The sequence below is a fragment of the Mustela erminea genome, chromosome 7, assembly GCF_009829155.1.
Source record: "Mustela erminea isolate mMusErm1 chromosome 7, mMusErm1.Pri, whole genome shotgun sequence".
NCBI lineage: Eukaryota > Metazoa > Chordata > Mammalia > Carnivora > Mustelidae > Mustela > Mustela erminea.
This window is the reverse complement of record NC_045620.1, coordinates 116,084,283-116,111,470: the sequence shown is the minus strand read 5'-3', so window position 1 is coordinate 116,111,470 and position 27,188 is coordinate 116,084,283. Positions and strand designations below refer to the sequence as shown.

Sequence of the window (27,188 nt, the reverse complement as noted above, 5' to 3'; positions counted from 1 at the left end):
TGGAGAATGCTACACGCTTTCTCTCTGGCATTTTGCTGCTATTTCCTTAAAAATGCACATTTAAGGGACACCTGGGTGGCTCAGTTGGTTAGGCGGCTGCCTTCGGCTCAGGTCATGATCCCAGCGTACTGGGATCGAGTCCCGCATCGGGCTCCTTGCTCGGCAGGGAGCCTGCTTCTCCCTCTGCCTCTGCCTGCCATTCTGTCTGCCTGTGCTTGCTCTCTGGCCCTCTCTCTCTGATAAATAAATAAAATCTAAAAAAAAAAAAAAAAAATTTAAAAAAAATGCACATTTAAAATATAAGTTTCAAGTCCCTTTTATCTGACTTGTAATTTTAATTCCACATTTTTAAAATTCTTTCTTTACATGTAAGTACAGTACAGTTTGTGTTCCCAGTTTGTGTCTTGTGGGTTTTTAAAAATAGTTTAAGTATAATTTATTAATAATATCCCATAAATACATTTTTTAATGTTCTTAAAGCATAAACCTGATAGTATCTTTCTACCCAAAAAGTAAGCATCATGCATGAATTATTTCTTCTCCACACACTGATCCCCTGACTTGGATCCAGGATAGATAATCTTGATCCCTTGTATACTCTGGCCCCCTAGATTCAGTCTGTTATTAATTCAGCCAATTATGTGACAATTTAGGGCTCTGTATTTGTCCCTTGGAAAGACCATGTGGAATAAAGGGACTAATTAAGGCAGTAATGAGCTAAAACCACCAACTGGCAAATAAGTTTGAGTAAGAACCAATCTATAAATTCTCAAATGTCTTAACAGCCAAAATCCACTCATCTCTTCATCTGCAAGTATTCTATCTGTCTCAAGCTCTAAGGCCATTGCATTTCTTGTGGAAGTCCATTGGGAAGTCCACTTGTATCTATAAATGGAATGCTTTGATACACTTTGATTACTATCTTATAATAACTGGCAGCCTTATTACTTAAAATAAGTAGGTGGCTGCTTAGGGAATGGGAACTCTTACAAGGCTATCCATTATTGCATGAGATAAGAGACCAGTTTTCTACTGATAGTGACTGTTAACCTTTGTGTATATTTTGCCCATCCTGAGAATACATACACAATCAAATTTGAGCAACATTTTTCTTTTATTTTTGAAAGACATTTATTTATTATAAAGAAGGAGAGCAAGCAAGTTGGGGGAGGAGTGGAGGGAGAGGATCTTCAAGCAGACTCCCTGCTGAGCACGGAGCCTCACGTGGGACTTAATCTCATGACCCATGAGATCATGACCTGAGCTGAAACCAAGGTGGATGCTTAACCTAATGAGCCAACCCAGGTGCCCCAGCAACATTTTTCTTCACTGGACAATATCAGCCTATATATAGTTCCTGTTTTATTTGAAGATGAAAGAAACTTTGAGTTTGTTTTCTTTTTTTAGTAACTCATGACTTTAAAACAAGATAGTTCCGTTGCTATAGGTATGAATAGCCATATAACAAGTTGCCCAAAAACTTAGCTTAAAATGACCACATTTATTATCTCACATTTTCATGGGGTTGGGAATATGGGCAGAGCTTAGCTGAGTCCTCTGCTTTGAGCTCTGTCAGAGGGCTGCAATCAAGGTGTTGGCCCAAGGTCTCTTACAGAGCTGTAATCAAGACGTTGGTTGGGCCTGTAGTCATTGCAAGACTCAACTGCAGCAGATCTGCTTCCACACTCACTTACATAGTTCTTTGCCAGGTTCACTTCTTTGTGGGTTGTTGAGGTGAGAGCCTGTTTTCTTAGTCATTGGCTGAAGGCCTCCTTCAGTTCTTTTTCCACATAGGCCTCTCCAACTAGTACTTTCTTCATCAAAGCAAGCAAGCCAGGAAGAAGAGAAAGCATCAGCAGGATGGAAGTCAGAGTCTTTATAATCCTGAAGGTGAACTCCCATCACTTTTTCAGTAGTCTGTTCTTAATGTCCAGTCTACATTCAAGGGGAAGGAATTACAGAAGGGCATATATAACAAGAGATGGGAATCATTACATGTCAGAAGATGCCCAACATATCTGTAAATCAATTATAATTTTTTTTTAATGTTTAAAGGGTTACATTTGGCCAGTGAAATCTGCTTTTCACATTAAGGTGTGCCCTTTTAACATTACTTTCAAACTTTGAGACGCATTGTTGCATTCTGGTAATCTCAACACCTGGAATCAGGAACTCTACAGGAACCCTGCTTCATTTTTTTTTTTTTTAAGATTTTATTTTTAAGATTTTAAATTCTCTATACCTAACATGGGGCTTGAACTCATAACCCTCAGTTTAAGAGTTGCATGCTCTACCAACTGAGCCAGCAGGGCACCCCAAGAACGCTCATTCATTTAATGGAGAATAATGTTAAGACTCTGGGATTAGAAATTTATACTGCATTATTTTTTATTAGTACTGGTGTTAAATTAGCCTACTCCAATGACAAGAGCCTGAAAAATACACATATTTTTAAAATATTATTAATTCGGGGTGCCTGGGTGGCTCAGTAGGTTAAACCTCTACCTTTGGCTCAGGTCATGATCTCAGGGTCCTGGGATCAAGCCCATATTGGGCTCTCTACTCAGCGGGGAGCCTGCTTCCCCTCACCTCTCTCTGCCTGCCTCTCTGCCTACTTGTGATCTCTGTCAAATAAATAAAATCTTTAAAAAAAAAAGTATATATATAAATAAATCTTTAAAAAATTATTAATTCACTCGGATAGAGTACATTTATTTCAATATTTCAGCATAACATCTACCTGAATTTTCATCCCACACCTAAAATATAATTTTATCCACCTTTTTAAAAAATATATAAGGAAGAACCTTATTTTATTTTATTTTATTTTTTTTTTTAAGATTTTATTTATCCATTTGACAGAGAGAGATTACAAGTAGGCAGAGAGAGAGAGGAGGAAGCAGGCTCCCTGCTGAGCAGAGAGCCCGATGCGGGACTCGATCCCAGGACCCTGAGATCATGACCTGAGCCGAAGGCAGCAGCTTAACCCACTGAGCCACCCAGGCGCCCAGGAAGAACCTTATTTTAGACTAAACTTTAGAGAGGAACACTAAAAACTTAGTAAAACTGTTGAATGAATTACAAGAAATGACATTACTGGTATCGTTTGTGACCATTGTACTAATTATGTATTAGGTTACATTGTTACAAGTTTTGGTTCTACTGTATACTTTTATCCAGTTTTTTTAATCTGATGGGTTTTTCTTTTTTTTTATTAAAGATTTATTTATCAGAGAGAGAGAGGGAGAGAGCGAGCACAGGCAGACAGAATGGCAGGCAGAGGCAGAGGGAGAAGCAGGCTCCCTGCCGAGCAAGGAGCCCGATGTGGGACTCGATCCCAGGACGCTGGGATCATGACCTAAGCCGAAGGCAGCTGCTTAACCAACTGAGCCACCCAGGCGTCCCCTGATGGGTTTTTCTAAAGATTTTATTTATTCATGAGAGACAGAGAGGCAGAGGCAGGAGAGGCAGGCTCCCCATGGAGCAGGGAGCTCAATGTGGGGCTCAATCCCAGGATGCCGGGATCATGACCTGAGACGAAGGCAGACGCTTAACCATCTGAGCCACCCAGGTGCTCTAATCTAATAGTTTAAGTATTAATAATTTGGTAGTACTTTTAGCTGTTAGTCTTGGACTTACAAGTTAATATTTATAAAATGCTTAAACCAGTCTGGCAAATAGTGGATACTATGTAAGTATCCATAGAATAACTTTAAAATACATAAATAATAATAATGACATTTTATTATGGAGATTAAGTAAATTATTTTATCAGTCACATTTATGAGAGGAGAGGAAAATACAAGTAGTTTGGTTTCTAAAATCTTATATTAGAATTTTTTTTAGTCATTATTCAGTACAACTGTAATGATTAAGGGTATTATCAGGCACTGGTATATATACACACATTTGACTTTTATAGAATATAAAGAATATTTTATGAGAATAGAAACAAATAATTATATTGGAATTCTGTGTTTTTAAAAGGTAGTGCTAAAAATTGTTGGCTATAAATTCAGGGTACGATGTACTCTGTTTTTAAAGCACAGTTTGGGGTGCCTGACTGACTCAATGAGTAGAGCATGTGACTCTTAATCTCAGGGTCATGAGTTCAAACCCCATGTTGGTCACAGAGCCTACTTAAAAATAAATAAAATAAAAAATAAAGCATAGTTTGAATCCACCTTAACTTTGACTTTATTATTTCATTAGTTTGTTTCGGTAAGATATCTTTGCCATTTATTTTTCTCTTTCTCAAATTAGCTACTAGTTGCTTTTCCTGTTGTATATATTCATCTGTTACTAACTTCAAAATATCATATATAAATTTCATATATATTTATGTGCACCGTTCTATGCAGTTCAATTGAAATTTCATCAAAAGCTCTTAAGACTAATTTCTGCAACAAATACATTTTATTCAAGAATATCATAGGTAGTAGATTACATTCATCATCCTTCTACTCTTTGGGCTTTAGGAAGAGCCAGTGTGTGTTTTAGTTAAAAAAACGAGTAGGGCTCATATGATTATGTGGTAACAATATGTCCTTTTCCTTTTTGGAGACAGCCCGCGCCCCCCAGGAGGGGACCTTTTCCTTTTTGACTTAGATTAATCTACAGTTTACAAGTATGGGTGATTTTCTCAATCTGTGCTCATCTAGATATCAGAGGGTGTGAAATAATTAGATTCGGTTTTATAAGAGTAATAAAAAGAAGAATATATATGAATATCAGTTGATGTTTTATCTCAAATTATCCTTTAACTTATTTTTGGGCAAAATGCACATGTATATATCGGTGACAGTTTTAAAACTGTTTAATTTTGTGCCAAGCTCCTTTTGAGTTTTCAAGGTATTCAGGTAATTATAGATAGATGTTGACTCAGCATTTTTTTATTCTACATTCTCATAGCCAATTAATAAGGTCAGAAAATGAGGAGCACCTGGGTGGCTCAGTCGGTTAAGTGTCTGCCTTTGGCTCAGATCATGGTCTCACTGTTCTGGGATTGAGCCCCACGTGGAGCTCCCTGCTCAGCGGGGAGTCTGCTTCTCCCTTTCCCTCTGCCTTTCTCCTGGTTTGTGTGTGCTCTCTCTCTCTCTCTGTCTCTCATACAAAATCTTTTTAAAAGGTCAGAAAATGAGGCCAAATTAATACAAAATGTATTATAAGTAATATTAGTATTAGAAAATTTCAGATACAAGCATCCTGTATGTTGTGAAAAGCATTATTTCCTTAAAAGTCTCATGTGCTTCTTGTAAACCATCTTCCTTTCTAATAAACCCAGCATGAATTTAGCTAGAGTATGCTTGGTGAAACTTGAGAATTCTGAATGATGTAATTGCGATTCTTTTTTCTGCTTGTCTGTATTTGTCAAATTTTCTATAATGAGTGTTTTTTGTTTTTATAATGGGAAAATATTGGGACTTAAATTTTTAATACCTAAGAAATTAAACACATATAATAAAAGTATATTAATATAGCATATAGGATTTCTTATATAGCAAACTTGCCTGACATATAATAATAAGTAAAATATGATGATTGGCATGATTTTCTAAGAATACATTTATATATATTTATAACAATAATAAGCAGCATCATTACTTTAATCCATCTTTGGGTTAACTACTGAATATATTTTCATTTGTACTGTCATGTGTTTTTTTTAAATCTAGATGAGAAATATTCGATTATCTGACTTCACTGAATCCTTGAAAAAGATAAAACGCAGCGTGAGCCCTCAAACCTTAGAAGCATACATACGTTGGAACAAGGACTTTGGCGATACCACTGTTTAAGGAAAGACCTTTGTAAGCCTGCAGAACACTTTGCTTTTGAAGAAAGAAACATGCCATGTTAATTGAATAGTTATCAGCTACAGAAATTGAGCCTAAGTTTACAGGACTTTTCAGAGTCTTATAATTACTTGTGCACTCCAACAGATGCACCATAAAACAAAATTTAAATAAAATATACAGTGCAAATGGAGTGTTTTGTCGAAGGCCTGTTCATCGTTATCCCAATGGGCGCTGTAAGTTAGAGCACAACAAAAACTGATTCTGGTCTTCTTTACCAATATAATCATGATGTAAATAATAATTTGTATATTGTGTTGCAGATGAAAGTATTCCAGAGACAGTGAATGGTAGAAGACACAAGCGCCTTTGGTTGTTTGTCTTCTGATGTCTTTTCTTAAAATAGTAATTTTTTCTATTTTCCTTTCCTACTGTTGTCTTTACTACAGCTGATTAGAATGCCAAACACTATAAGTTCCTTTTTGTTCTTTTCTTTTATAAGTCCATTGTGCCAAATGAAACTTCTTCCTATGTAACAGTAATAGGAAAAAGTATTTTGAAGGTTTTTCTTTTTCATAAATCTACACATTAAACATTGTGTTTCACTTTTCATTTTTCTATTACCTTGTTACCAATTTAGAAAAGAATTTGTTGATAGCATCAAAGCAAATCTAGTAAAATAGAAAAAGAGATGGTTAGAAGGTTTGAGTCATTCTGTCATTACAACATGTAGATCAGTCCTCGTGTGACCTGAAGGTATCTTTTTCTAATATATCTGTCAGAAATCTATTGTAGACTGTTAATTTGTTCCTAATGGAGTTTATTTTCTGCTAGAATTATTCTAATATTTAAGAAGGCCAAGTTTAACTGCTGTAAAAGTGGTTCCTGTGTGAAAGAAGGGAAGAACTGAGAGCTAAGACATTTCTAATTTATTGCTTATTGCTTTCTTACTGTTTACAGGATAATTATAAGCCAATGGATCTACCATCTTTTATTCTTAATAATTATTAATCCCCTCAATGAACCTTTAAAAAAAATTAATGAATTTTTATACATTGCATACATTTTATAGGTTTCTTGTGCTCACTTTGTTAACGAAAAAGTTAGTCTGTTAATCTGTCTCTTGTTCCCCAAGAATGTACAGTAATGCTGTTTCTCGTTTGTATAAGTATGCCTGAGTTTTATTATTAAACTGTCATTGTAGGAGGTAGAGACTCATATCATGGCTTTTTAAATATTGTAATAAAGGCAAATGGATATTTGCCCTTAGTTTACTGTTTAAAAGTTTGTTTACAGAAATTTTCTTTGGTGCTTTTATGTAAAATGTCATGGACGGAAAGAATAATTTCATAGTAGTAACAAAGATTTTTTCATTTAGGAAAAATATCTTTGGTTTTGAGAGAATACATTAAAATTAAAAACTTGCCCCATCTAGATAAGAATTTTATAATGAAGACATACATTCTTCTTAATTTAATTTTGTTCCTGTTAAAGATTTACCTACATATAGAAGATGTATGGTTTAAGGTAATGTGCTATTTGTAGCTATAATTTAAATGTCTCCTCTAATCATGACCTTAGAACTCCCTGGATAACAGAAGTGAGGGCTGAAATAAATAGGGAAAAACAAAACAAACAAAAAAAAACTAAGCAGAACCATGCCCATTTTCAGTCATATGTTATATCTTTTTAAGATCTCAAATATTAAAGCATCAATTATAAAATACTGATAATGAAAGATGATGCAGTATTCATGATGACAAGAATTAGGAATATCCAAAGTTAAAACATTCTCAATAAAGTTCATAAAATTTCACTTTGTATTTTCATTTAGAAAAGGATTAACATTGTTGATACTTGAATAACAGTCGGTTATACTAAATGTCTGTGCTTCATGTTCAACTTTTAAAATGTAATCTTTAAATTTATCATGATTCTGTCTGCACTAATGTAGCTCACTATTTTTATTGGAATAGTTTTTAGATCACAAAGATATCAAATATTAAAAGTCAAGCTAATATTGTCATAAACACTGAGTCAGAATTATATTACTGTATGAATAACAATTCATACAGTATAGAAGTTATTTCACTTCCCTGACCAAAGTCTGAAGTTGAACTTAGTGCTAGTGAACTATTTTCTATGACTGACTTTTTACTTTATTTTATTTTTAGTTTAAGCTGGGCTTTTTTTCCTCCTCATAAAATGACTATGAAAATAAGATGATGATACAGTAGGAGGTGAAAGGGATTGGTCTGGTATTTTTCAATAAAGGTAGAAGTTGCCGAGGGTTTCTGAATTGTTAGACTTAGGTTGTGACCTTTTAGATTCTACATTGAGCTTCCTGTCATTAATTTCTTAGAAGATAATGCCTAAACATGAAAGATTAGTGTGCTCATGTTAATATGGCAGTGTTTTGTAAACTATATTAAAACTTGTTATACTGGACTTTGAGACAAGGGAAGTCAATACTATCTTTCCCGGTTATCTTAACAGTAGGAGTTTATTCTAAGTCTGCCATTGAGGTTATAAGATTTCTCACTATGCTTTGTGCTTAGGAAGAAGTGGAGGAAAAACAGATACTAGAATTACAATTTAAGTAAATAAACAGCAGTCTTTATGTATAGAGTAAAATTCTTTATATTTTGTACAAAAATTAATTCTTTTGGTAGAATGAACCATCTACAGTTTGGCTTTGGACTCAAGTCAAAGTATTTTCCTTGAAATGCTTATCTCATCTTTTAATCTGGTCTTTTGTATCTTATTTCAGAAAAAAAAATGAACTAAAAAGTTTAGCTGCATAAAGTAGGTTTTATCCTAATGGCTTGGAAATAAATTATAAATTTTATTTTGCCTTTAATTTTTTTATTTGAAACTTTTTGAAGTTTCAGTGGTTGCAGTCTAGCAGTGAAGTTGTAGTTTGTATTGTACTAACTCTTGCCAATAATTATAATCTGAACAAATTATAAAAGCAAAGATTAGAAAACTCTAGAGAGCAAGCAAAAACGGGCAGAAACTGCACAAAATCATGTACTAGAAGAGATCCACATTAACTAGCTTTTACCCCAAGGGCAATTTCCAGTTTGTGCAATGTGCTTAGAAACAGACTTTAAGCAGAATGAACAGTCTTTCTGGGCTGGGGACTCATTTGGGACTTGTAAAACAGCTACAAATTAGGAGGGAAATCTTAAGAGTTTTAGATATAAGCCCCTGGATATGCTTACAAATTTCTTTCAAATCCTTAGTGGACTCCAAAATTGTACCTGTGTAGTGTAATATTCAAAGGAACCTACCAGAAAGCAGTAGTTGAAATCTAACGAACTGTAGAGAAACTATTCTGGGGGAATACAGAATTTGAAATTCAAATTCCACTAAAAGGGGTTTAGTAAATACAATGGGTTTTCCACTGAAACCCAAAAAGGACCATAATAAGGAAGAAGGACAACATCCTAGATGTAAGGGCCATCTTTGTTAGGACTGTGGGCAAAAGGATAAACTCACTGTAACAAAGCTTAAAATCAAGTTTTCACAGCATCAAGATTATCCATTGTAATTTAACAGCTAGCCAGAAGAGAACACATTTTTTTTTTTAAAGATTTTATTTTATTTGACAGAGACACAGCGAGAGAGGGAACACACGCAGGGGAATGGAATAAGGAGAAGCAGGGTTCCCGCAGAGCAGGGAGCCCGATGTTGGGCTTGATCCCGGGACCCTGGATCATGACCTGAGCCAAAGGCAGACGCTTAATGACTAAGCCACCCAGGCACCCCAAAAACACATTTTTTTAGAAGAAAATAGAATCCAGAGTTTTCACAACACATCCACAAAGTCCAGTACACAATAAAAAAAATTACTAATCATACCATGAAAAAGTATACCCATAATCAATAGAAAACATGTAAAAGCAAATGCAGAGATGATTCACAAGTTGGAATTAACAAAATTATTTTTTTTCAAAATTATTTTAAAAACTTGTAAGACAATAGGAAAAAAAGATGAATGAACAGATTAGGATTTTTGGTGGAGAAATAGATACTGAAAACCAAAGGGAAAGTCTGGTAATGAAAAAAACTGAAATGAAACATAGTATCTGGAATAAATTTCATTGGATGGGCTTCAGAGTGAACTGGACACAGCAGAGGAAAGACAGCTGGGAGACAAGCTGATAACAATTATCAAACTCAAGCACAGAGAGAAAGAAAAAATAGCAAAGGTTTGATACCTGTGGGAAAATACCAATCTAATTCACCTCTGGTTTGAGGCCTAAAAGGAGAGGAGAGGAAGAGAATAGTGGAAAATAAACACTTGAAGCAGTAATGCCTAATGTTTTCCTTAAACTGTTGAAAGACATCAACTTACAGATCCAAAAAGTTCTGTGAACCCCAGGCATAATAAATACAGCAAAGACCACGTCTGGATACATCAGATTGCCAAAAAATAGAAAAGTGAAAAAAATCTATAAGCAGTCAGAAAGGGGAAATGACATTATATTCAAACAATCATTGACCTCAGAATATGGACTAATCAAAATGGTAAATGGACAAGACAGGGACTGTCCTCACGGAGGCCCAGGATAACTAAAGCAAAGTTTGACCAGTCACTTTTTAAACCATTGATTGCCAGTCTAATGGAACTTCCAACTGTTAGGCCTTAGAGCTGGTCTGAATTGAAGGTTTATCACGTTTATACTTAACATGTTTCCTTTGGAATGTTCCCTTATACAATAAATAGAAATAATACAATAGAAACAAAACAGAACAAGACTTTTATAAAGAATAGCAAAAGCAGCTGGAAGGAGAATAATGGCAAAAATACTTTCCAAAATAAAAGTCTAATGATTTTACACAAAGATCTAGATCTAATTGCAAAACAGTATACTTCCAAACTAAAAGGGCTAATTATTCAACATAAACCATTTCTGTGATTTTATTTCTACTTTGTTGAGTGTGGGTTGTTTGTTGTTGTTGTTGTTTCCAAATAGGGGTGTTGGAGTTGTCAAATGCTTTTTCTGCATCTATTGAGATGATCATGTGATTTTTCCCCCCTTATCAATAGGCTGTATTGCATTGTTTGATTTTCATTTGTTAACCCAACTTTGCATTCCTGTGATAATTTGCACTCATTCATGGTGTATGATTCCTTTTATATATTGGTGGATTCATTTTGCTATTTTGTTGAGGTTTTTTCGTTTTGTTTTGTTTTGTTTTTTTGCATCCATATTCATATGGGATGTTGGTCTGTAGTTTTCTTGTCTTTTTCTAGTTTTGGTATCAGGGTAATTCTTTGTAGACTGAATTGGAAAGTGTTCCCTCCTATTTTGGGGAAGAGTTTGTGAACAGTTGGTGCTAATTCTTTAAATGTTTAGCAGAATTCACAAGTAAAGAAGCCATCTTTGAGTTTTGCTTTGTGGAAAGTTTTTTGTTTTTTTTTTTAAGATTTTATTTATTTATTTGTCAAAGAGAGCACAGGCAGGCAGAGTGGCAGGCAGAGGCAGAGGGAGAAAAGCAAGCTCCCTGCTGAGCAAGGAGCCCAACATGGGACTTGATCCCAGGATGCTGGGATCATGACCTGAACTGAAGTGACTGAGCCACCCTGGCGTTCCTGTGGAAAGTTTTTAAATTTTTTAAAAGATTTTATTTATTTATTTGACAGAGAGAGCAATCACAAGTAGGCAGAGAGGCAGGCAGAGAGAGGAAGGGAAGCAGGCTCCCCGCTAAGCAGAGAGCCCAATGCGGGACTTGATCCCAGGAACCTGGAATCATGACCTAAGCCGAAGGCAGGGGCTTTAACCCACTGAGCCACCTAGGCGCCCAAGTTTTTAAATTATAAATTCAATCTTTTGTTAAACATTTAGTCAGATATTCTATTTATACTTGAGTCAGTTTCAGTAGTTTGTGTCTTTATAGAAATTAGTCTGTTTCATCTGTTATTTAATTTGTTGGTATGCAATTGTTTATAATATTCCCTATCCCCCTTATATCTGTAAAACCAGCAGTAACTTGTCCTCTTCTTTCTTTCCTGATTTTAGTAATTTCAGTATTCTTTCTTATGTCATCAGTAAAGCTTTGTCAATTTTGTTGAGCTTTTCAAAGAGCCAATATTTGGTTTTGTGAATTTTTCTCTATTGTTTTCCTATTCCCCACTTCATTTATTTCCTCTCCAAGATTTATTACTTCCTTTGCTTGCTCTAGTTTGCTCTTTTTCTATTATGATGAAAGGTTAGGGGTGCCTGGGTGGCTCATATGGGTTAAAGCCTCTACCTTCGGCTCAGGCCATGATCCCAGGGTCCTGGGATCAAGCCCTGCATCGGGCTCTCTGCTCAGTGGGAAGCGTGCTTCCCACTCTTTCTCTGCCTGCCTCTCTGCCTACTTGTGATCTCTGTCTGTCATATAAATAAATAAAGTCTTTTTAAAAAAATAGATTATTGACTTGAGATCTTTCTTCCTTTTAAAATGTAGGCATTTATAGCTTAAATTTCTGCCTGCAGCTTTTGCTGTATCCAATAAGTTTTAGTATATTGAGTTTTCTTTCTTTTTTTTTTTTTTAAAGATTTTATTTATTTTTCAGAGACAGAGGGAGAGAGCGCGAGCGAGCACAGGCAGACAGAGAGGCAGGCAGAGGCAGAGGGAGAAGCAGGCTCCCTGCCGAGCAAGGAGCCCGATGTGGGACTCGATCCCAGGACCCTGGGATCATGACCTGAGCCGAAGGCAGCTGCTTAACCAACTGAGCCACCCAGGCGTCCCTAGTATATTGAGTTTTCATTTTCATTCATCTTAATGTATTTTCAAAGTTCTGTTGGAATTTCTTCTTTGACCCACTGACTACTAAAGACTATGTTTTTTTTTAAGACTATGTTTTTTAATTTCCATAAAATTTGAAAATCCCAAATTTCCTTTAATTATGGATTTCTAATTTTATTCCAGTATATTTGAAGAACATACTATCTATTATTTTAATCCCTTCAAATTTATTGATGATTTTTTTATGGCCTAACATGTACTCTCCTGGAAAATGCTTCATTTGCACCTGAGAAGAATGTATATTCTGTTGTTGGGTGGTATATTCTAGATATGTTAGGTGTAATAGGTATATAGTATTGTTCAAGTCTTCCTTTTGTTGATCTCCTCTGCAATGGTTTCCTATCATTTTATACCCAATTGCCTGTAGTATATTTTTTTTCTTAAAGTAGCTTGAGAGATTTCTTTTTGATATGTCTACACCCTGTTAAACTCATCAGTAAGGAATTATGTAAAGGCACATGCCTACGATTGAATTCTTTAAGGTCATTAAAACAACATTCTGGGAAAATTAAGATATAGGGAAAAGTTAGAATACACCCTTACATGAAGTAGGCAGACTACAGTATATACTATTTGATTCCAATTTTAAAAAGACTGTAAAGAAACTTCAAAAATCAGGAATGATTTCCTCCGGGTAAATAAGGCAATAATGTCCTAACCTATTCCTTCCAATCTTGTCCAGGAGTAGTAAGCACAGAGTAGCAGGTAAGGTTTTAGAATTAGGTTCTGTAACACAGAATTCCAGTTCTGCCATTAAGTAATTATGTGCTGTTGGCATACAATTTTCCAAGCAGGGGCTAATAATAGTACCTATACCAAATGCCGGTTAGGAGGATTAAATAAGCTAGTCCATGTTAAACTCATAAAACAGTATCTACCATGTAAGTGCTTAGTAAATGTTCATTATTACTATCCACCTACAATCCATTCTCCATACCACCATGTAAAGGTCACTCCTTTGTTAAAACCCTCCACAGGCTTCCTTTCTCTTAGAAAACAAAACAAAACAAAAAACAGAATCGGTCTCCTTACCCCTACATTAGAAATTCCTGTTTGATCTGATCCATTTGCCATTTAGATCTCTTCATTAGATCTCCAAACACACTGCCTTCTTTGAGACCTTGAAACACTTCTGCTTGTTTTTGACTTACGTATTTAGATTGTTTATCCTGCCTGGAATAATTTTCACAGAAAGACTTTGTCATTCAGAAGTTAAATTTACTTTCCTTAGAGAAAGTTCTTGGACTACTTTCCTTAGAGAAGCTTCTTGGACTACTATGAATTAGCAACCGTCACTCTCTGTAGCATAACATTTTCTACATGACACTATCAATATATTAGACATTTTTTCCTCCCTACTTGTTTTCTGTCTCTTTTAAGTAATTAAAGCTTTCTGTCTCTAAGTAATTAATATTACTTCCATTATAAAATTAATTTCATGGGTTTTTAGGTAGTGTTTTAGGATAGTACATGGTATTCTATATTTGGTCTCAGTTCAAATTCAGCTACTGTGGAGAACCAGCTGTATGCCTCTGGGCAAATTTCTTATTCTTCCTGCTTCCTCAAAAGGGAATACTATTTATTTCACAAAGTATGGCAAAAAATTAAATCACACAACATAGGTAAAAGCGTTTAAGCACTAAATGAAATTTTCCTAACATTACAAATAAACCCTAAGCAAATACAAATCAAAACCACAGTACGATACCACCTCACAAACCGAATGGCTAAAATGAACAATTCAGAATACACAGATGTTGCTGAGGATGTGGAGAAAGGGAGACCCTCCTACACTACTTGTGGGAATGCAAGCTGGTGTAGCCGCTCTGGAAAACAGTATGGAGGGTCCTCGAAAAGTTGAAAATACAGCTACCCTACTAACCAGTAATTGCACTACTGGGTATTTACCCCAAGCTACAAATGTAGTGATCTGAAGAGGCACCTGCACCCCAATGTTTATAGCAGCAATGTCCACAATGGCCAAACTATGGCAAGAACCTAGACGTCCATCAACAGAAGAATGGATAAAGGGGATGTGGTATGTATATATACAATGGAATACTACTCAGCCACCCAAGGTAAAAAAAAAAAAAGAAAAAAGAAAAAAAGAAATCTTGCCATTTGCAAAGAGGTGGATGGAACTAGAGGGTATTATGTGAAGCGAAAAAACAGAAAGATAATTATCATGATCTCATATCTGTATTTTAAGAAATAAAATGGGATCCTAGGGGAAGGGAAGAGGGGAAAACCAAGATGACATCAGAGAGGGAGACAAAACACAAGAGACTTTTAATCATAGGAAACAAACTAAGGGTTGTTGGGACGGGGGAGCAGGGCAGGTGAAGGGATAACTGGGTGATGGACATTATAGAGGGCAGGTGATGTAATGAGCACTAGGTGTTATATACAACTAATGAATGACCTCTACCTCTGAAACTAGTAATACATTATATGTGAATTAGTTGCATTTAAATAAAAAGACATCATACAATTAAAAAAAAACAAACCTAAGGGCTCCTTAACAAGGTCTCCAGCTCTCCACCTACCCCCCAAATGCCTAGGTGGGGCCACCCTAGCCTCCGTCTTCACCTCCGTAGAACGCCGGGACAGCCGGAGAGAGGGCGGGAACAAGAGACAGTGCACGCATTTCCGCCCCCGCGTCTCTCTCCGCCAATCGGCGTCTGATGCCCCACCCCTTCCGCTCTAGGGAAAACCTGCTCCCAGAGCGTCTTCCGGCGGGAGCTGTGCCTCTCCTTATCATGGTGAGTTGGCTGCGGGTGTGAGGGGTTCTGTCCTAGGTGATTCCTCTTATCTTCTTTCATCCCCGTGCGGCCTTGATAGGCCTCAGCTGCCCAGAGGTGGGGACCTGGGAGTCGTGCTTGGCTCCCCACACCCCACAGGAGAAGCGGTGACGGCGGAAGCATTCTTCCCCAGAGCTGATTCCCTCAGCCCCTTCACCCGGTTGGTTAGACGCTGGGGATCCCGGCCCTGCTTCGAGCCGAGCTTTCAGTTTTTAGCGAGCTTATGACTTCTCCCTTGCGGAGATTTACTTCATACGGAGCTAAAAGTCTTGGCCGGCGTCAGTGTCTACACCCACGAAGGCTCTGAAAACAAGTCCACAGCTACACGACCGTAATTAGTGATGCTTACACCGGGGACGGTACCGTTGGCGTTAATAAAGAGGGTTATGAGCGGGATGTTGAGGTGAACGCCCCCACTGCGACTTGGCTTTGTGGAGTGCCAGAGAGCCTGACACGGCAGCGACGTTCAGAAGGCCAGTGACTGGAGAAAGTCCAGGTGTTGGTAGAGCATCTTCGTTGCCTGTTTCTTCCTACTTTTGTAGAGCCCAGTATACCTGACGGTTTCGGGGATATGTTGAGCCTAAAATTTTTTAGAGAAATTATTCTTTTTATGCTTTTACAGATCAAATGTATAGCTCTCCGAATCCTATCAAAAGATAAGTTGATGGCAATTTTAGCCTCAAAAGAGGTACCATTTTATCACAGAAGTTAATGGATCTCTTATTGACGGCCTACCTGTGAGAACAGGATCACGTTTCAGTTCCGAAGCCATTGTCACTCTAGTTAAGTTTTTTCCTTGAGTGGATATAGTCAAGAAAAATGTCCTATTTATGCTTTCTTTTTCTTCTGTAAATTTTCTTTAATCCGTTTTTTTTCACACAGAAAGTGGGTAAAAGCTTATTTGGGGGACGGGGGCGGCTGACCAAATAGCCTTCCAGCTACTTTCTTCAAAATATTCATCACTGTGTAGCCAGAATTAAATTTCTAAAATTGGGGACCATGGCACTCTCTTGCTCCCTTGCATAACCTCCCCCCGTCCCCCCAACCACACACACACACAGTCCTCAAGATAAAGTTTTATTTGGCGTGGCTTACAAAGCTGTTGTCAAGCTGCTTGCTGCTGCTGCTTTTTGGGGGAGAGAGGGCCAAGCTTCTTTGTAGCCTCTTTTTTCACATACCTACATTCATATTCAGTCAGAGTGAACACCTTGCACATGATGCTCTCGGGATTAGGCCTTTGCACCTAATTTGTATATGCTGTTCTGTCTGCCAAAAACCAATCATCTCCTGCCCCTCATTCTTATCAGTATAACCCTTAAGCGCCCTTTAGTCTCTCATGAGCCTTCCTGCCCGCCCATGTCTCAAGATCCTGTTAGGTGCCTCCTCTGTGCTTGTGATATCTTGGTGTTATTTATCAATAACATATGTAGCCCTTACTATATATGTTAGCCCTTACTACATATGTTAAACTATGTAGTTTAACATATGTTAGACTGTGTTACAATTGTGTATTTACTTGTCCTTCTCACTTCCTAGACTGTAAGCTCTTTGAGAGCAAGACCTCTGTATTCACTCTGGTATTCCCAGAGCCTTGTCCCTGGCTCAGAGAGGAGGTTTTCAATAAATACCTGTTTTATAAAACACCAAATACATAGTTATGGCACTAAATTTTTGTGCTTGAAACGTTAATTATACGGAAAAATAGTAACATTTAAAGTTGATTGTAAAAGTTTTGGAGGAGAAGAAAGGGTTTACGAGTCCCTCTTGTTTATTAAGGTGTTATATGCAATGCACAATGCTATCTTAGAAAATGTAAAGGAAATACAGCCCTTGTCGTTAGTGAAGTTACTAAAAAAATTGACTTAAAATGCATGATGATAGGGTGAGGAAGGCTGGCCTCTAGTTAATTATAAAGCAAGTGGCATAAAGAACAGTATAGTTTGGAGTAATCTAGGAAGGCTTCACATAGAAGGTCAGCCATGAAACAGTATTTTCTCCCTACTCTATTACTCTTAATCTTACTATTCTTTACTCTCATTCGGTTGAGAAAACAGAGGTCAAGTAATTTGTTAAGTATTACAGGGCTGTTAGAGCTTGGTTAGACAAGTCTGGCCTTTTCACTCTAGAGTGATATGATCATTAGACCAGGGGTACACTAGTTTAGTTGGAGTTGATTCCCTGTCTGGAGTAAGAGATTAAACTGGAAAGAAACAGGCTACGTGATTGAAAGCATTGAATTTCAGGTTGTAAAATTAGGAGTTTATCATGATAGCAATGGAGGGCCAATATAATTTTGAAAAGTGACATGAACATTAGGATTTTTGTGGGTTTTTACTTCTTTTAACCAATATCAGAATGGCATCAGAAACGGCATTCTACCTTTTAGAAACCTTATTTTCTCAACCTGAAACTTAAAGTAACTTAAATCATTTAAAGTAGGATGAAGTTAGAAGATATACAGGGATAACAGTATTAAGCAGAATTTATCTTTGGGACCAAATATCCCACACATAATTCATTAAGAATGGAGTATATTTATTAATTGACCATTCATTAGCATCTCAGATGAAAATAGCATATTGTTCCTTCTCAACTGAATTAGCTTAGCAAAGCCTTAGAGTTACACACACACACACACACACACACACACACACACGCACACACTGGTCTTTGTTTGAATAGCAAAAATTAGTAACACTTTTTTCTAATGCTTTATTTTTATATTTACTTACTTTTAAAGATTTTATTTATTTATTTGATAGAGACAGCAAGAGAGGGAGCACAAGCAGGGGGAGTGGGAGAGGGAGAAGCAGGCTTCTTGCTAAGCAGGGAACCTGACTCACAAATCCCAGGACCATGGGATTATGACCTGAGCACAAGGCAGATGCTTAATGACTGAGCCACCCAGGTGCCCCTATTTTTATATTTTAAATTATGTTTTACTTAAAATTTTTTTTATTATGGAAATTTGCAAAAACAGGAAAGTAGAATATAATATAATAAGCGCCCATGTAGCCATCACTTGACCTCAACAATGATGAACATTCTGGTTTTAAATGCCAGATTTCTAGTGTTCAACTTTATCTTCTGCCTTTTCTGAGTTTCATCTAATGAAACTGATGACATGTCTGAGCTTTGAAGAAATGGGATATACCTTTTTTATAGCTACTGAGATGTTCCTACTATTACTTAGGAAAATCAGACCTGTGCTGGAGTTGGATCTGAAAGTTTTCCTCATTTTTTATCTGTTGACACCCAGTTCCACTGCTTTCTGTGGAATTTAAGTGTTTAACTCAAATTGGCTAACAATAGTGAAGTAGAAGCAGTTGTTATGGTGATTGTGGCCTTACTATCTAGGAAAGCATTTTGCTAAAATTAAAATCAAATAAATATTTAAGTGCATGGCACTTAGCAATCAAGTTATTATATATGACCCACTGATAATTGTGAAAGATTTTTTTTTCCCTAGAAACAATGCTTAGCTTTTGAAATAACAATTAAAATTCTTTTTTTCCCAGTTTATTTTCTCTCTCTAGGATTTTCTTTATTTTTGTCTGTTGTTATTATATCCCAAAATAGTAAAATTGATCAGTTTTTCCCTTTACAGCTTCTTGGTTTTATATCCTATTATGAAAAGTCTTTTCCAATTCCAAGATTATAAAATTGTACATCCATAAATTTCTTCAAGTATTCTGTAGTTTTGTATTTTAGTTTTAACATAATAAAAAATTAGAGTAAGAAATATAGTAAAGATCCAACGTTACCTTTTCCAAAAACCATTTATTGGGTAACTCAAATTTTCTCCTGCTGGTGTTGGATACTGACTTACTCATAAGCTAATTTCCCATATATACTTAAATTATCTTTTATTCTGAGATTTCATAAGCTTGAGTGGCAGATTCCTGTTTAGTCGCCACTTATATTTCTTCTCTTGTCAGTAACCCCGCTATCATGCCCTTTCTCTGATGGTCCCATACAGTGTTCTAGCAAGGACTGCAGAGACTAGTGAGGATGTCTCTTGACTTTGAATGCTTAAGAGAGAACCTCAGAGATTTTACTGTAATAATAGTTTCCAAACTTTTCACATATAAAACTTCTTTTAAGTTAATTGTAGTATTTGATTTCTAGTAGGGCTATCTGGCAAATGGTTTGATTTTATGGTTCAAAATAACCTAAAATCCATTTAAAAATAGAATTGTGTAGCCAGGAGCTAAAATGCCTGGGTTTGGGGCACCTGGGTGGCTTAGTCGGTTAAGTGTCTGCCTTCAGCTGGGGTCATGATCCTAGGGTTCTCGGATCAAGCCCTGCATCAGGCTCCCTGCTCAGCTGAGAGTCTGCTTCTCCCTCTTCCTCTGCTGTTACCCCTGCTTGTCCTCTCTCACTCTCTTTCAAATAAATAAATGAAATCCTTAAAAAAATAAAATGGCTGGGTTTGAATTTCTGCTCAGCCATTTGTTAGCATTGTGCCCTTGGACAATTAAAGATTGTTTCCAGGGGCTCCTGGGTGGCTTAGTGGGTTAAGCCTTTGCCTTCAGCTCAGGTCATGATCTCAGGGTCCTGGGATCGGGCCCTCCATCGGACTCTCTGCTCGGCGAGGAGCCTGCTTCCCCCTCTCTCTCTGCCTGGCCCTCTGCCTTCTTGTGGTCTCTCTCTCTCTCTCTGTCAAATAAATAAAAATCTTAAAAAAAAAAAAAAGATTGTTTCCATCTCAGATAATTGTGAAGAACAGATAAATATGCATAAATATCTAGAAATAATTGCTTGCCACATATTGAGCATTCAATAAATGTTAGTTATTACTATTGTATCACATCACAGGATATGAAAAAGACTAGATGCTTCAATGTTGATTTGTTTATTTTTTGTTTATTTTTAAAGGGGACAATTCATCTCTTTAGAAAACCACAAAGATCTTTTTTTGGCAAGTTATTACAGGAATTTAGACTTGTAGCAGCAGACCGAAGGGTAAGTTATCTTTATTAACCCTAATCACTATACCAAAAACATTATGACATTGAAAAAGATAATTTTTAAGGCATTATAGAAATTACTTGTGATCCCACCATACACCTTTTGTTTTTAAGTAAACGCTCGCCCAACATGGGGCTTGAACTCACAACCCCAAGGTTAAGAGTTGCATACTCCACCAGCTGAGCCAGCCAGGTGCTCCATGCCACACTGTTTTCATTTGTTGTTGTTGTTGGGTAAGCAGTTTTTTTTTTTTTAAGTAATCTCTGTGCCCAGCATGGGGCTTGAACTCACTACACCAACATCAAGTCGCATGCTCTACTGACAGTGAGCCAGGCGCCGCTGGCTAAGCAAAATTTTAATGGGAAATTAAATTACATTGTAAATTTAATTTAAATTGTAATGTAAAAATCAGTTACTTTGATACCTAGTTATTTTGCTTGGGAGGAAGCTAGGCTTTGGTTAAGATTTTTATTCTAATTCTAATGAGTTATAAAGAAAAATTATTTTATGATTGCCTTTTGTTACTTTTTTTTACAGAGGTAATGGATATAGTTTAAAGCCACGTTTTCTCATTTTTGGTGTAAGGAAGGAAAAACAGCTTATGCTTTGAAGTGATGAGTTCATGCCCCACCCATGTTGGGCAAAGAGCTCACATTTAAAAAAAAAAAAAAGATAAGTGGTATCCTTTTTGGTCACCAGTATGGACCTTCTAGTTACTGTTCTATATTCATTGTTTTCATTATTGTCTAAATTATACTATAAGCTCCCTGAAGACAGTGACTGTGTCTGTTTTGTTCACTTTTTAATAAAAGTACAAAATAAGTACCCAATAAATACGTGATGAATTTTAAATAAACCTAGCTTTAGTGGAACGTAAGTGTACCTATGATATTGGTCATGTATTATGTATAATACTAGATTAGAGGCTTTTATTCTTTGTTTCTTATCACTGTATTTCCTGTTGCTAAAACCTTGGAATATAGTCAGAACTCAGTAATTCTAGTATTTGAAAATAGTATCATGTCCTATATGTTAAAGAGCCAAGAGTAGGAAATTCATCTGCTGCTTGTGTGTCTAGTCCACTTAGGATGATCTCTTGAGAACAGATAGATAGAACTTTATAATCTTGGTCGAAAGCAACTACATTACAGAAGTAAACAGGAAATTCTTGAACTATAAGCTTTATTGAAGCACAATATACCACAGAATAGATAGTAGGAGCAAAACTGGTATAAGAACACCTGCATTGTGCAGATACTGTCCATCATAATTTAAATCTTATAAGATGTGCCTAGCTCACCTCTCTTTACTACGACTCCTGTTTTGGTTCATGGTAATTCCTTACACCATGAGGAAAATCCCTACTTCTCAGTTCTTTACTTCCTTACCACAAATAATTGTCCTGCATCCCTTCCAACTGTCCACTCCTATGACCATACCACTGCCATTATCATTCATAATTATGTCTTCCCAATGTCTCAGTTTCAATTATTTCACTCGTAGTCACCGTTTCTTGTTATTCCAGTTCACTCCTGGTATTATCCCAATTCCAGTAATTCTTCAATCTTACTAGGATCTCCAATCCACTGACTATGCCGTATTTTCCCTGTTTTTCACCTCTTTTATCCTCATTTGCTTAATTATCCAATTTAGAGTCTTTGGTCCATTATTACTGATTTCTTGCATATGTCTTCAACTCCTTTGTGCCCTCCCATCCATCTGTAACTCTTCCTCTCATACTTCCATGGCAAATCCTTAACATCATTAAGTCAACATTCCTGCTGTTCTGTACCTGCACCCAAGCAACTGAATGTAGCCTGAGAGAAATACAAAACCATGGTTACTGGTCTCACTTTAAATCCATGCCTAAGTGCACCATTAGGCTGCCCATAGTATATCATTCAGTTCATTCAGTTTTCCATTTTGTAGATGGCCATAGTCTTTCACTTCTGCCCTCAAACTTCCAAAATCTTATTCATGCTCACTCTGACCTGTTGATCTTTCTTCCTGTTTCACTAAAGGAAAAGTAATCAGAAACACCTCCACATCCTGTCCTCTCCCAGCATTCTGCCTTTGCTCCTGTTTCTACAAATGGGCTCTCTGCGCTTCCACTTGTTGCCTACTCAAAGACAAGTTTCCCACAGTTGTTCCTTCCTGCATCGTGAGCACATGCCACATCTTCCACTTTCAACTACTGCCTCATTTCTCTGCTTCCTTTTATAGCAAAACTACTTAAACTAATTGTCTTTCCTACCTGTTCACTTTCTCTTCTCCTTGTCTCCACTAAACATATACCAGTCTGGTTGTAGCCCCCCACCAATCCACTGGAACAGCTTTAACAAAGTAACTGGTAAACACTGTGTTGCCAAAATCAATGGTCATCCTCATTTCCCATTTTACTTAACCTTCAATAGCATTTAACAAAAATTTGTTACTTCTTCCTTAAAGCACTTTTTCATTTCGACTCTGAAATATCACTTTTGGTTTTCCTCCTACTTAGATGGCCGTTGTTCATCACTTCCCTCTCATCTTCCTGATCTCTGAGTTTTAGAGAACACCTGCATTGTGCAGATACTCTTCATTACTTAGAGCTAACTGCTAAGCTCCAGCACTTAGAGCTCCAGCTTCTGTTGTTTCTGTTCATTACACCTAAGTGATGCTTTGTCTGCCACATGCTCATGACGTCCTATTTACATCTCAGTCCATAACTTTCCCCCTCCTTCTAGATCCCTGTACATATCATGGCTGTCTCAACATTTCCACTTGAATATCTAATAGGCATCTCAAATTTAATATGGTCAAACTTGAACTTTGATTTTTCTGTTCCTTCCTCACTAAATGGCCACTCTGTTCTTTCAGTGCACAGGCCAGAAACCTGGGAGTCATTCTCCCTCTTTTTCTCTCATTCTTCATCCATTCTGTAAGTAAATCTTGCTGGTCTGTCATCAATGTAACACACAGAATATGACTTCTTTAACACTTTCTTACCAACTTCAAAATCACCATTTCTCACATGGATTTCTGCAGTCACATTCTAAATGGTTTTCCTACTTCTCTCATTGCCCCTATTCAGTTTATTCTACAAAGAGAAGCCAAAATGATCTTTTAGAAATGAAAGCTAAGCTGCTTTCCATCTCATTTGGAATAAATCCCATTTCTTTTATCTGAAACGCAAGAAGTCCCTGATGGAGTCCTGGACTTCCTCTCGCCTCTCGTCTGTCCGTCCTCAGCCAGGTTCTCTTCTATCTCAGGGCATTCACACTGTAGCTCCCATTTTCTTTCCCCAATATCTGCATCCTTAGCACCTTTGCCTCTGTAAAATTTCTGGTTACATGTTACCTTACCAAGGGGGTCTTTTTGACCACCTTGTGGCAGAGCACCCTTTCCATGTCTCCCATTATGGTGTTCTTACCATACATTATTTTTCCTTTGTAGCACTTACACCACCTGACCTTGCATATTTGCTAATTGTCTGTCACCCTTGTATCTCCTGTGCTTGGAAAAGCATCTTTTGCGAAATAGGTACTCAAGTATTTGTTGATAAATAATGTGATTCCTCAGTAGAGCTGCAGAGAATGTCATTTTCAAATCATATGCCTTATCCTCCTTTTCTGACTGTTCTTGAATCCCTGTCCTGACTAGAGCCCCTGTCCAGTCACTTCATTAATGTCCTCACTATTAGAGTCCCTTGTCCCATTAACCTATCATATCAACTCTGTCTCTGACATCGCTATCTCACCTGGTCCTCTGGTTTTGCTCCTGGGGGTAGAGGAAGGTGCAGAATGCTGTCTACCCTAAATTCATGGTGGCCATTCTTCTTCTCCTCTGGTGATTCAGAAGATGCTCACTAGAACTGCTCTTCTGCACATTCTCCTCTGGATTTAAGTTTCCAGTCCTATTTATTCTACCACATCCCTTAATTTTAGAAAGTGGCCTTGTTTCTTCTTTTCTAGAGATGTAGAGGCTAGTAGCTCTGTGCTACTTTGCTGTCATTTCTTTCTAGTCACAGTTTCTCTGTCCCTTCAGTCAACCTTTTTACCCTTCTCACCTTTCTCAGAGAAGGTGTTCTTCATCCTAAACCTATACTCTGCATCTGCGTTCTAAAGCCATCCTATTCCACACTTGACCTTTGGAATTATATCCGTTTAATTTTAAAACCTTCAGTGAAAACTCCTTTTCACTAATTTCTTTCACTTCTACTTTCACATAGTTATAGGTCTCCCTTTGTAGGAAGTACAGTGGAATAAATATTTTAAAACACTTCACTTGATCTTTATTCTTAGAATGCCCTTTCTGCTTCCTCTGACAGAATCCTCGCTAGCATGTTGTATCTCAGGTCTACCAACTTCTAACCCATGGTAGTCTTTCCCTCTTTTGCAGTCTTATTTCATATGACTTATTTGGTAAATAAGTGTAGCCCTTTTTGTTGAGAGAGGAAGAATAACTTATTTTGATATAATTTCAAGCTTATGGAAAAGTCACAAGATTAGTGTAAGGAACTCCTTTAAGCCCTTTACTCAGATTCACCAGTTGCTTTATATTTTGCCCCATCTGCTATTGTTGTCTCTACATATAGAGAGAAAATGATATTAAACTATATGCCTATTTTTCTCAACTGTTTGAGAGTTTATATGGCAGAATTTTCTTCTCTTGAGATTGTCCTCTAGAACTACCTTTTTTTAAATTAATAAAATGGTTGATGGCAATTTTTGTAGATATAAGAACTATGACCTTTTGAAGGAATTTGTGCTTACCCTTCTCACCTTTCTTTGAGACAAAACAAATTTCCTTTGTTGAGTGGGAATTGCAGCAACTTGAACAGACCCAGTGAAGTTTATCAGCACTATGCAAATAAGAATGATTTTGTTTTTCACAGTCCTGGAAGATACTGCTCTTTGGTGCAATAAACTTAACATGTACTGGCTTCCTGCTTATGTGGTGCAGTTCCACTAACAGTATAGGTATGTCACCTTTCTTACTTTGTTGGAGTTAATCATTAGTTTCATATTTATTGTCCTGATTTTTTTTAAAAGATTATTTATTTATTTATTTACTTGACAGAGATCACAAGTAAGCAGAGAGGCAGGCAGAGAGAGAGGGGGAAGCAGGCTCCCCGCTGACCAGAGAGCCTGATGCAGGGCTCGGTCCCACGACCCTGGGATCATGACCTGAGCCGAAGGCAGAGCTTTAACCCACTGAGCTACCCAGGCACTCCTATTGTTCTGATTTTAAATAAAGATATATCTTTCTTGGGCGCCTGGGTGGCTCAGTGGGTTAAGCCGCTGCCTTCGGCTCGGGTCATGATCTCAGGGTCCTGGGATCGAGTCCCGCATCGGGCTCTCTGCTCAGCAGGGAGCCTGCTTCCTTCTCTCTCTCTCTCTCTGCCTGCCTCTCAGTGTACTTGTAATTTCTCTCTGTCAAATAAATAAATAAAATCTTTAAAAAAAAAAAAAAAGATATATCTTTCTTTCTGTGGAATATCTTATTCTGAAATATAACGCAAGATTTAAATGAGATACTCTATATAAAAATGCCTTGTAAAGTTTGGTTCAGTTGTTAAGCATTATCATTTTAAATGAGCTAATCATTTTTTTAAAATAGCTTTAAATTTACTTGAAAGACCGTGATTCCTTTATAATGTGATAGATTAGCCCTTCAGTTTATGCCGTGTCTAAATAAGATTTTGGGGTTTATATTTCTTGGATTTTCCTTGAAAAGGGAAATCTATAATATTTTTCTTGTTTCTTGACCTATGCTTTTTATATTTTTTATGTTATTTATTTATTTTTATTTTTGAAGAGAGAGGGTGTGAGTGAGGGGAGGGGCAGAAAAAGAGGGAGAGAGAAAATTCCAAGCAGGCTCCACACTCAGTGCGGACCCTGATGTGGGGTTCCATCCCACGACCCTGACATCATGACCTGAGTGGAAATCAAGAGCCAGACGCCTAACCAACTGAGCCACTGAGGTGCCTCATTTCTTGACCGCTTACGTTTTATGTACTGATATTTTCATCCTGCTATTTAAAGAATATATTTTTTTAAGATTTTATTTATTTATTTGACAGAGATCACAAGTAGGCAGAGAGGCAGGCAGAGAGAGAGAAGGGGGGAAGCAGGCTCCCTGCTGAGCAGAGAGCTCAATATGGGACTCGATCCTAGGACTCTGAGATCATGACCTGAGCCGAAGGCAGACGCTTAACCCACTGAGCCACCCAGGTGCCCCAAGAATATATTTAAAATAGTACTTAGATGACAAGAAGGAAAAAAAAAACCCCAATCAATCATAGCACTTTTGGGTATGTGCTGCTTCCTTTGTCCTGATGGCAAAATCAGGTTCTAGAGCAAGCTTTCATACTTGCCAAACTTTTTTTTTTTTTTTTTAATTACTAGGCTCTAATGCTGGGCTTGAACTCACAACCTTGAGATCAAGAGTCCCCTACTCTATCAACCATGCTAGTCAGAAGTCTCTGTATTTACTACGTTTGGCTACGAATATTAATCTAGGTAATTGCCAACATATAAGGTTAATTAGTGACTCAGGTTTTCTTGATAAAGGATACTCCGGGTATGAACCATTGTGGATTCAGCAACATTTTAATCAGTTGTTCTGTTGTTTTGCAGCTTTAACTGCCTATACGTACTTGACCATTTTTGATCTTTTTAGGTAAGTTTTTAAAAGTCTCTTTACTATCTTGAAACTAAGGAATTTGTTGCACTGAATTTTGTTCTCTGTGCCTAAAGAAAAGTAATCTGTGAAATGAGTAAGATTATCAACATAGAACATATATACAAACAATACTATTAGGAGATATACTGGAAGA

At 37.0% G+C, this 27,188-nt stretch overlaps 2 protein-coding genes across 4 annotated transcripts in view; both read left to right on the top strand.

The window, feature by feature from the left end:
* The window catches only part of SPAST (spastin), a 56,990-nt gene extending 48,347 nt beyond the window's left edge, over positions 1-8,643 (top strand). For both annotated transcript variants that reach the window (XM_032353040.1, XM_032353039.1), the window contains exon 17: positions 5,676-8,643. In XM_032353040.1, the coding sequence (XP_032208931.1) occupies positions 5,676-5,798 (123 nt within the window). In that variant the 3' untranslated portion in view covers positions 5,799-8,643. The remainder of the gene's footprint in view (positions 1-5,675) is intronic.
* A 6,617-nt stretch (positions 8,644-15,260) lies between these two features.
* The window catches only part of SLC30A6 (solute carrier family 30 member 6), a 41,693-nt gene continuing 29,765 nt past the window's right edge, over positions 15,261-27,188 (top strand). For both annotated transcript variants that reach the window (XM_032353042.1, XM_032353041.1), the window contains exons 1-4: positions 15,261-15,358; positions 20,276-20,362; positions 25,245-25,329; positions 26,989-27,031. In XM_032353042.1, coding sequence (XP_032208933.1) covers positions 15,281-15,358; positions 20,276-20,362; positions 25,245-25,329; positions 26,989-27,031 — 293 coding nt within the window. In that variant the 5' untranslated portion in view covers positions 15,261-15,280. The remainder of the gene's footprint in view (positions 15,359-20,275; positions 20,363-25,244; positions 25,330-26,988; positions 27,032-27,188) is intronic.